Source organism: Callospermophilus lateralis, unplaced genomic scaffold (assembly GCF_048772815.1).
Source record: "Callospermophilus lateralis isolate mCalLat2 unplaced genomic scaffold, mCalLat2.hap1 Scaffold_83, whole genome shotgun sequence".
Lineage (NCBI taxonomy): Eukaryota > Metazoa > Chordata > Mammalia > Rodentia > Sciuridae > Callospermophilus > Callospermophilus lateralis.
Window position 1 is genome coordinate 3,035,934 of NW_027516368.1, and position 10,818 is coordinate 3,046,751.

At 51.3% G+C, this 10,818-nt stretch overlaps 1 protein-coding gene across 1 annotated transcript; it reads right to left on the minus strand.

Annotated features, from left to right (window-relative positions):
• Window positions 1-274: 274 nt before the first annotated feature.
• LOC143641036 (phosphatidylinositol 4,5-bisphosphate 3-kinase catalytic subunit delta isoform-like) lies at window positions 275-10,376 on the minus strand. The gene is given in 18 exon segments (XM_077108477.1): window positions 275-388; window positions 892-1,075; window positions 2,760-2,938; window positions 3,056-3,155; window positions 3,305-3,448; window positions 3,644-3,769; window positions 3,847-4,019; window positions 4,090-4,140; window positions 4,512-4,642; window positions 4,729-4,825; window positions 5,466-5,687; window positions 6,767-6,856; window positions 7,238-7,387; window positions 7,541-7,720; window positions 8,123-8,265; window positions 8,268-8,354; window positions 8,452-8,680; window positions 10,233-10,376. Coding segments are annotated over 18 exon segments (2,544 nt in total).
• Between the last annotated feature and the right edge of the window lie 442 nt (window positions 10,377-10,818).

Genomic DNA, 10,818 nt, shown 5'->3' on the forward strand with positions numbered 1-10,818 from the left:
GCCCCCAATTCTTGAATTTGACTCTTCCTTACCTCTCTTGCTTTCCTGAAAAGGGGTTTGTGAGCTTGAGCCTGAGTTGGGTGTCCATTAGGTATGACCAGCTTTGGTGGGCCCCACAGGCTCAGTGACATCTGGTTTGGCCATTTCTGCAGTTCAAGAGTCCCTGCTATCTGAGGTGGTTGCATATGGAAGAGTGAGAGGAACCAAACCCAGAGTAGGAGAGCCTGGAGGTGGACAAAGCCCACCTGCAGCAGAAGGGCATTGAAGTGAACCCCTATGACCTGGGCATGGTTTTCACAGGTGAGAGGCCAGAGCCAGCTGGAGGCCACCTGGCTCCCACCATCTGCAAACTTGTGGAGAGCCAGCATTGTTGCACAGTGTCCACCTTCTGAACAAGAAGAGTACATGTGGCACTAACTTACAAAGGACTAGCATATGCCCCTAAAACGCCAAGCATACTGTTTGTTTCCTCAATTGGAAAACCACATGCATTTGGCCTGCTGGCTCAGCAACCCAGGTGCCTACCTTTAGCCACTGAGGTCCTGGCTCTGGCCCCACCCAGCTTCCTAACTTGAGACACCTGGTACTCTTCTTAACCCTGCAGGTGTGGTACCATGCCCAGCTACCAAAAGGTTTTGTAACTCCTGTGCTACTGGAACTGGCATACCTGGTAGTTCATTGACCAACTGGTAGTTCAACTGACCAACTGGTAGTTCATTCTCATCTGCTCTGAGCTAAATGGCTGCTACCTCAGCAATGAACTTAAGGAGGAGGTATTTGTAGGGCTTCTACCCAGAACAGCCAGCTGTGGTGGTGACAGAGGGCCCTGTCTCTTGGCCCTGATATTTGTAGACACACCTTAGCACACTCATCATGGCAAATGAGGCTTACCCCAGGAGTGGTGGGGCCTTCTTCAGCCCGGCCTGCTGTGGTTAGACCTGTGCAGTCTGGACTGACAGATTGGGCAGCTGCTCCATTCCACCATCTGCTGCATCTGAGTGAGAGCCTGAGGGACCCTGGAGGGAGGTGATAGAGAGCAAGTGTTATGGAATACCAGGAAGAGACACGGTTGTTGCTAAAGTTTTCACACATGAGACAAAAGGACGCTCTTCTATAAAGAACAGCAGCTGGTTAACTAAAGGATCCTTGTAGTGGTGTCATGTCACTGGCTCTGTTGGCAGTGAAGGTGGGTCCTTGGAATGATGCAGGGCCCCAAAGCTCTCAGGGCTAACCCTGCCCCAGTTTGCAGTAGTCACTGTCAGACCACAGCAGGGAGAGCAGTACCCTGCTCTGAAGCCTTCATCAACATCTTCTGTGGCTTTCTTGTTGCTCAAGGGCTCTGTTGTCTGGGGAATTGGATCCAGGGTTTTTATTAGCAACTGACCATCTTTACCATGAAAGGAAATAAAAGATTTTGAATAGTGTCATCTTTCCAGTTTCTGGGTTTTGGGGTAAGGCAGGGGAAATGTCTAAACCATCCACTTCCCAAGTGACTAGGACCTGAAGTTGCTTTGCCACTCTGCTCTCATGGATGGATTATTTTATAAAGTTAACTATAAAGGAATTATTAGAAAAGTGCTGTTTCTTGGACATGGAACAACATCAGATTTATAGTGGTTTCTAAGTGCTTACAAGCGTTTTTGTTTTGTTTTTGTTTGTTTGTTTGTTTGTTGTTATTAGAAAAGTGCTGGGCTGGGGATGTGGCTCAAGTGGTAGTGCACTCGCCTGGCATGCATGCGGCCCAGGTTTGATCCACAGCACCACATACAAAGATGTTGTGTCCGCCAAAAGCTAAAAAATAAATATTAAAAAAATTCTCTCTTTCTCTGTCTCACTCTCTCTTTAAAAAAAATTAAAAATAAAAAAATAGAAAAGGGCTGTTTCTTGGACATGGAACAACATCAGATTTACAGTGGTTTCAAACTTATTACAAGTGTTTTTTTGTTTTGTTTTTTGTTTGTTAGTTTTTTTCTGGTCACTGACACATGCACCATTTTCTTACAGGAGGGCCCAGGGGCTACTCAGACTAGCATTGTTCACAGCTGCTGCTGCCCCTTTTCTCCTCTTGGAAACAGTCAGGATGCTCATCCCTAGTGATCCTTTCTTCCTGTCCACTGCAGGTAACATGATCTCTGCTGTCAATCCTGTGGAACATGCCAGCCACATGGCTGCCCAACCACAGTTTGTTCACACTAAGCAATGCTTTCTTTGTTTACCTGTCAGGCCACAACCTTCTCAGTCCTCAATCATTTACAGGAAGGACTTGGGAGGCACCTAGGTGCAAACACTAAGCATCACACAGAGCTTAGGCAGATATCCCTGTCCCACCTGGCTGGGAGCACGGAAGCACCATTCCGGCTCCCCATCACACACAAGGAAATGATTGCCTGCCCACAGCCACAGTGACCGAGCAATTTCTGTCCACACAAAGCTCTTCCTGGCACTTTCTAGTCTCTGAGGGTCAGGTGGAGTGTGTCTTCACAAATGACAGGTGGGAAGCCTCAATCTGGGTGACCTCTCTGCAGCCCTGTTTGTCCTTTTTTCTCCCTTGACAGTCATCCTGAATCCTGCCACCATGGTGCTTATTGTTTGCATTTACTTCCTGGTGTTTATGATCATCTTGGGGGTGTTTCATATCTGGGCTGCACATCAGTGAACCTCATGGGACCAGGACACGGGAAAGGAGAATTAGGAGGATGGCAATGACTCTGCCTTGACCATCACCATGAACTCCACGTGGGGTTAGGCCTGGGACTCACCAGATTTCTGCAAGCATTGTGCTGGGGTCCAATGGGGATTGCAAGTGTGAAAGGGCCTCTATGTAAGTATCCTGGCGCATGTACAAGTGCATCAGCTACTTAGTTTGGGGCTTGGTGGTCTTCTGGGAGCTCACATTCACAAAGTCGCTCAGGGTCTTCAGCTTGCTCAGTGCTTCTGCCTGGTGGGAAGAATGGAGTAGCAGCAGTGCACATGAGCCTGAGCCAGAACCAGGAGTATGACTGTGAAGGGGCCTGGAAGGGGAGCCCGCCTCAGGCACAGGCACTCTGTGCCTCACCTGCTTCATCAGCACCTTCATGTTGTGGGTGCTTCCCCTGAAGTAGGCCTCCATGATGAGGCCAAAACGCAAGGCCACAGACGGCACATGCATCTCAGAGCTGGAGGGAGAAGATGGGGCTGAGAATGGCCAGGAGTGGCACATAGCCCCTCCCCAGCCCAGTAAACATGAGGTCAGCAGGCCAGGAGACCCTCATCCCCCATAGCCTTTCTAGGTTCCCAAGGAATCAGCAGGGGTGCATCCAGCTACCGAAGATGCCAGAATAGGAAGTGGCCAATCTTTCGGTTGTCCAGAGCCTGGTCCAACGAGAATTGGGTCAGTTTGCAGTCCAGGTCGGACTTGTACTTGAGGACCTGCACCAGCTGCAGCAAGCACTGGAAAAGCTCATCGTCCCTGTGGGGGAGAAAGGCTGGTTGAGTCTGGGGTTCTGAAACTCAGGACAGAAGTCTCCAGCTGGCAGGTGACTGGAAAGAGGGTAAGGCCAGCCTAGGCTCATCTCCACACAGCACCCAGTTCCAGGTTGCCAGGGCAAGCTGTCTTAGTGAGGAGCTGGCAGCCTGTGGGCCTCAGTGCCCAGCTGGGACTCACGTCAGTTTCTGCAGCGACCTGATGGCAAAGGAGCCCATGTGGCAGTCAGGGAAGCTGAAGTCCAGCAGCTCCAGGGCATTCAGGACAGGAAGCTCAGGCCAGGAGCTCAGCAGGTAGAGCATCTGGAGAACGCTTTGCAGTCAGGTGGTGGGCGGCCCACTGCTATCTCTCTACTCCAGCTGTGCCCCTGGTGCCCCTCTCCACCCACCTGGGCCACATCCTCATGCTTGTACCACTTGGTCACGAGCAGCAGGTGGGCCAGAGCCTCTGGGAAGTGCTCCTGCACTTCATGCCGCATCTTCCACACCAGGTCCTTCTCATGCTCATACAGCTCTCCTGACCCCCGCTGCTCCAGGATTCTCTGCAACTTCAGCTTCTAAGGGGCACAGGGAGTGAGGCCTCCAGCCCAGCACCTGGCTTCATGCCCCACCAGCACCCCAGCTCACCTCCTCCTTGGTGGTAGGCCCACGCTCCCTGTGACGTCCCAGCTCTAGAATCTGCAACAAGTGTACCTGCTGTGAGCTCCCCAGCACTGGCAGGGCTCTAGGCAGGACATCTGCACCTCAGCACTACTGCCAACCACTCTTGCTGGTGGGAGCCCTCCTGCACACTGCAGGGCATTCAGTAGCATCTCCAGGCTCAGCCTGCCACAGGCCAGTAGCACCCCTCCCATTGGCTGTGACAGCAAAATGTCATCAGACATCACCAACATCCCCTGGTGGGCCACATAGCTACTGGAAGGCCTCAAATCAGTATGATGACCCAGCCCCCAGCAATGGGCAAAGCCTGGGGTGGCCAGGGGCCCCCTCTAAAGACCTCCAGGAGAGCTCCTGGTTAGTGCTCAGCTTCCAAGAAGGACCTCACTGACCTTCTCCAGGGCAGGGTAGTACACAGGGCGAGGGGCCAACTTGGGCAGGTAGATGACCAGGGTGACAGCACTCTCTGTGTTGGGATTGCTATGCACAGTACCCATGGGGATCAGCAGGTCTCCTTTCTCATCTGAAGGCAGGGAGAGATGTAGTTGTAGGGAACCAGTTCTGGATGCCTTACCCTCCAAGAGCCTCTCCCTGCTGGGCTGGGTCCACCTGGAACAGAGGGCCACATGTAGAGGCAGAGCTCCACAGTCTTGAGCTGGTCCTTATAGTCATACAGCATGAGGTTGGCCCAGGTGATTGGGCAATCCTGGAGAAGGATACTACAGATCAGAGTGAGCCTCTTCTTGTTCATATGCAGAATGGAACCAGTTTCCAGGCCAACCAGGAGAGAAGATCCAGACTGCATGGAAGGTCTCCAAGTTAGACCCAGGAGGAGGGGAAGGACCCGCTACCTCTTTCCTGTCAGAGTTTCAGTAATTAAGCCAGCAAGATCCCTTCCTGGCTTCCTGCATCTTCACACCCAGCATCCAGAGACACTTGAGTAAGCTCACCAGTCCCATAGCTGACCCAGGTCAAGGGGCAAGTCTCATCTTGGGTCTAGTGACTTGGGGCCCAGCCACACTCTCCCCAGGCAGCCACTAACTCATCATTTCTGTCCCCCTGAGAACACTGTCCTTCCACCAAGGGTGCTTCCTCCAGGACCCCTAAGGACCCGAGGCCTGGGCTAGATATTTCAAGTCAGGCAAATCATGAGCTATCACTCAGGCAGCACAGGAAGTCAGACTAAGGAGCCAGACTAGGGTGGGCAGGGAGACTGGGGTCCCCAGGCTCTTCCAGGACCCCTGTCCTCAGGGTATCTGCCTGTGGAAGCAGGATGGCAAGAGGCCCCAGCAAGGGGTTTCACTGGGTGTCGGAGGCCTGGGCCTCTCCCAGTCAGTCCAACCCACCACCTTCTTGGACTTTTTCTTGCTGGAGTGCGCCTTCTTGGCCTTCTCCATCACCGCAAAAAGTGCAAAGCAGAGCCGGGCCATGCGCGGCAGGTCACAGATGTTGATGTCAAACTCCAGATGCTGCTTCCACATGGGCTCTGAGCACACACTCACCTCCAAGCTGGACATCGTCTTGCACAGCATCTCATTGCCATGGAAGAGCCCGGCCTGCACCACCAGCTGGGGAAAGGGTACAGGGCATGGGTGAGGGAGCGAAGGCCCCACCCCATCTAAAGTTCCAATCCTCTCCTTGAAGGTCCCCATTTACACAGGGGTCCAAATCTACTTCTTGCATTGAGATTGGTCCAGCAGAGTGTAGGCTGGCAGCTCAGTGGTACAGATGTCTTGGAGCATTGGTACCCCAGGCTGTGCTGGGGCAAGCCAGTCTCAGTACACTTGACTCTGTGGGTCAACTCAGAACCTCAGTTTCCTCATCAGGGTTCAGAAGTTCCAGGGTCCCTTCTGCTTCTAACAGCTCTGGCTACCTTCATGCCTAGCATCTTCTGAGCCCCATGTGGCTCCAGTCTCCAGTGCACCTGTTCCAGTTCCAACCTGCCAGCCCATCCCCAGAGCTGCTCCCACCCAATCCTCCGTGACTCCTGCAGACACACCCCACTTCCCAGATTGTAAAGTAATGCCAGAAAAAGAGACCCAGACAAGACATGGTATGCTCTGTGGACCCAGACAGGCATCACCTCCCAGAAGTGGGACAATAAATCCACCTCTGCAGGTGGTTCTGAGTGCAGAGGAGCCATGAAAGTGCTTTTTGAAGAGACAACAGGGCACTGTTCCCCTAGCCCATGGGGGCTCAGCTTCCGGGGAGAACCATGTGCAGTGTCCCCCAGATTCTGGGCACCCCTGGGTGGGTAACCCCTGAAAGCACCTCAGCCCAGCTGCAGCCAGCTTCTGTGGTGACTTACACATCTCTTACTGGGCCTCCTACTTCATTGGGCTGTGACTGATTCCACAAGCTCCACCAAAGTCAAATACCCACAAGTTGCTTGGCCAGGTTTCCATTAATCAGCCTCCCTGACCTGCTGGCCGGCTCCCTTCCCCTCTTATTGTTTGGATGTGGTTCACAGCCAATCCAGGCAGAGATAATGAGTAATTGTCCAGGTGACTTTTGTGTGACACACTCCCACTCTTCTTTCTCTGCTGCCCCTCCAGGCTACAGCACACCCTGTTTGTGAAAAAAAAAAAAAAAAAACAACCAAACATAAAAAACCACCTGTCCACTCACCTGGTACCCAAGCCCCTACCTTCATCTGCTCATCAGCATTGATTTTGCTGCCCTGGATCAGCCCAATGCAGAAAGGCTGCCCCAGTGACTACAGGGACACAGAGGAGGGCTGGAGAGGAGAGGAGAGGGGCTTAAATCCCAGCTCATTCCCCTGACTGCTGAAAGGCTGGGGAGAGGGGGAGAGGGTTCCAAATTTGTGGCAAGGTTCAGAAACCTGTCACCAACACCATCCTTTACCAGTCTGCCACACAGAGGCCCAGAGGCCCCAGCCCCCCTGAGATCTGCAGAGAAGTAGGCAATCTGGGAATGCAGTAGCTCAGACAGGACCCCACCCTGGGTGTCAGTTCAAGGCCCTGACTCTCCAAAAGGACTACACCATCCAAAGTCCCTGGATCAATGCCTAGCCCTGGTGCTGCCCAAGAGGCTCTAGGATCGGCCAAAAGGAGGTAGGGAGAGAAAGAGGGTAAGCAAGGGGAGAACACCATCTCACGTTCTTCATGGGAATGGGGGGCGGTTTGGTGTGTGGTTTCGGGACCTGAGAGGCCGGTTTGCTCTGCTCATCCTGCATGGCAAGGATGGAAGAGGAGTGCACCATGGTCAGGTGGGGGGTCAGTCCACTGTGCAGGCAGCTGCATATGTACTGAGATGAGAGTGTAAGATTGAACTGTCAATGGGTGGTATATCCATTCCCTGGAACCAAGAGAGACCCACAGTCTGGCTCTCTCACTCCTATGCTGGCCCCTTCTAGAGTGGTAGGGATCCCAGAGTGCAGAGGGCTCCTTGCAGGCCTGACCTTGAACTGACAGAGCAGGTAGTTGCCATAGAGGTACTCATGCTGCCCATTCACCTGCAGCACATAGTCCTCAGGCTGCTCCATTGTGAGGTGCTGGTACACCTTGGCCTTCTTCTGGATGGCACAGGCCATCAGTGCTAAGGGCACATCCTTGGTAGACACCTGGATGGTGAAGCTCTCCTGTGGGGAGGAGGGAGTGTTGGCATGCTGCTCTCAGGCCCATGGGCTTCTGGGGAAAAGGGGCAAGGCCACGTGCCTGCCTTTATTTGGTATCCCCAAGTGTGAGCCCCACAAGGACAGGACCTGGGTCATTCACTGGTGAAAGTAACAGCAGACACCCAGGAAATACTTGTCCAGTGATTAAGTGACCAATTCAGCCTTGGAGAGCTTACCTGGTGGGATGCTTGACTATACCCCTTGCATGCCTGCATACCTGGCAAATGCTGTGTGATGCCAGTGAGTGAAGGGAAATTTGGGGGCCTGGGACACTGGAGTGTTTTAGCAGTGGAAGGTTGCCATGGGCACAGCAGCCCATGTGCCACAGCTGGGGCAGCCTCCCTAGGACATGGGCTATGGGCTCACCCTGCTGCCCTCAAATTTGACATTGACCAGCAGGTCTGGGTTGGAGATTTGAGAGGTGTTGCTGTCCCCCCAGCTCCTGGTGGAGGGCTCCAGCTGAAGGGGAAAACTGTATTGCATCCAGGCCTCCCAGCCCAGCTGCTGAGGCGGGCAGCCGCCTCCTCACTGAACTGGCACATCTTAGTGCAGAAGTCATTCACTTCTGGGTCTTGGAGGCAGTTGAACTCATGGAGGCCTGTAGGGCAGGAGCAGGCTCAGTGCAGGTGCATGTGGCACCAGCCACCCAGGTGTGCCCTACCTTGCCGAGGTGTGGGCTGATCTATGAGCCCTACCTTTGCCGATGAGGAGGCTGATCTGTGAGTTGATGAGCTTCTCCATGCGGTCACCCTTGAGGGTCACCAGGCGCAGCATGGGCAGGAAGGGCCGGACATCACACAGCCGCTGCTGCTCATCCTGTAGCTCCTGCTGCTCTGCGGTCTGGTTGACACAGGTGAACACATAGGCCTCGGGGTCACTGAGCATGTGGAAGAGGGGCTCATTCTGGGCTTCGTGCCACAGCATCTGAGAGGAATCATTATGGTCAGCCTTGCTGGCCATGACAGCTGCTGGGAGGCAGGTAGAGACCTCTAGTCTGGGCATCCCATTCTGCATGAGCCACATAGAGGGCAAAGGGAGACCCCAAGCATCACTTCCTAGGAACCCTTTGGCCCTTGTGACCAACCACCTAGTCAGCAAGCTTCCTGTCCCTGTACTCTGTGAAGGACTTAATGTGTGGAGATTGGGGACTGAGCAGCCAGGCCCTCCTTAGACACATTATCTAGCGCTGCTTTCACCCCACCAAGGCGATGGTGGCCTTGAGCCATGGCAGAGCTGAACCACTGTGACACATAACACGTAGCCCACAAAGCTTCATATCAATAAAAATATGAAGAAATCAAAACCACAATTAAGTGAGAGATGGGACCCCAGGGACAAGTCTGCTACTGTAGTGTTTCAACTTTAGGCACATTGTTTGAAGTTCTATAAGCACATTAAGTGAACCATATAATGATGTTTACAGAAACTAGAATATGAACAAGATGTTACTGTGGTCACTCAGAAAAACAAGACAAGAAAGTTCATAATCAGAATTTAGTTAGAATGTGGTTAGAAAACAGGAAATGACTAAGGTAGTGTCTGTGGCTGTCTTCTATGGCAGGATCACAGGCAGGTCTCTTCCTTCTCATTCTTATTTTCCAAAATTTTATGGGCCATTATTATTATTGAACTCAGGGACACTCAACTACAGAGCCATACCCTCAGCCCTTTTGTATATTTTATTTAGTGACAGGATTTCACTTAATTGCTTCAAATCTCACTGTGTTGTTGAGGCTGGCTTTGAACTTGCAATCCTACTGACTCAGCCACCAGAACATTTGGGGACACACCCAGCTACTTTTGAAGTAGAAAAAATTAAGGAAGGATGGAAAAAAGGCAGAGAGAAATCTTCAAGGACATTTAAAAAATCCCTCAAGTGTGGTCCATTGATTCTATCATTTTTTTCCTGTTCTCAATAATAGCTTTTAAAATTGTGAAATAAATTCTTGCCCTCGGGCAGTCCAAGGCATGACCCATTAAACCCTAGTTTGTAAGTGGCACAACCCCATTGAAAGCCAGAGGACAGCATCTACCAAAGCAGATGTTCATTGCTTTGACTCAGTAATTCATCCTGAAATTCATCCAATGAACCTGAGGACCCTTTCCAAGGATGATGGGCACTATGTTGGCAACAGTTTTAAAGACAAATTCCTGCAAGGCCCTTATGTGGCTGGGAGCAGACTGTGGTCACTAAAGTGACAGACAGCATAATGTGAGTCAAACTTTCAAAGTTCCATTCCAGCACTGGAGGCTTAAGGGCAACTGAGGCTAGTAGCTGGCCCTCTGGTAACTAGGGAGGGGAACACATTGCCATGGGGTGAGCTGAATTCAGATAGTAAGTGGAGTTTAACCATCCATTTTATACAAGTTATTGATATTGTATAGTTTTCAAAATTTATATCTGAGGTTCTCAAGTGTGAGGAACAATGCCTCTCTCTTTCTGAGCTCCCAGGGATGACAGGAGACCAGGAAGTACCTGCTTGATGGTGCTGAGGTTGGCATTGCGGGACACAGGGAAGTTCAGGTAGATCCCTGTGGGCAGAAGGAAGTCAACCACCACACTCTGATTCTTCTCCTCCTCGGTCCAGAATTCCATGGGACAGTCAATCCCCAGGGGCATTCTGTGTGTGTGTGTGTGTGTGTGTGTGTATTTAGATATATTTTACTTTGTGAGTCTTGAAATTCAGGTTTACAGCACAGTATTTTTTTTCAAATCTGAAAGCACACCCTCAGTTTATTTGAAGAGCAGTTATTAGTTGATGGCTAAATTTTACAAGAAAAATAAAAGTATCACTTTTCCATGATTCTCCTGAGAATTGAATGTCATAAAATGCAATCCCTTAGTGAATATTCAACCAGGGGCTGTATGTGTAACTCATTGGTAGAGTACTTGTGTAACATGCATGAGGCCCTAGTTTCAATTTTTGGAACCATAAAAAATATCATAAGAAAACGTACAGAAAAAAAGCTCAGATTTCTCACAGTGGCCACCATCACAGTCTCAAACCCTCTGTTGACTTTCAGTTCTTTCCTTTCTTTTTATTCAGTTTCTCACATTTGCA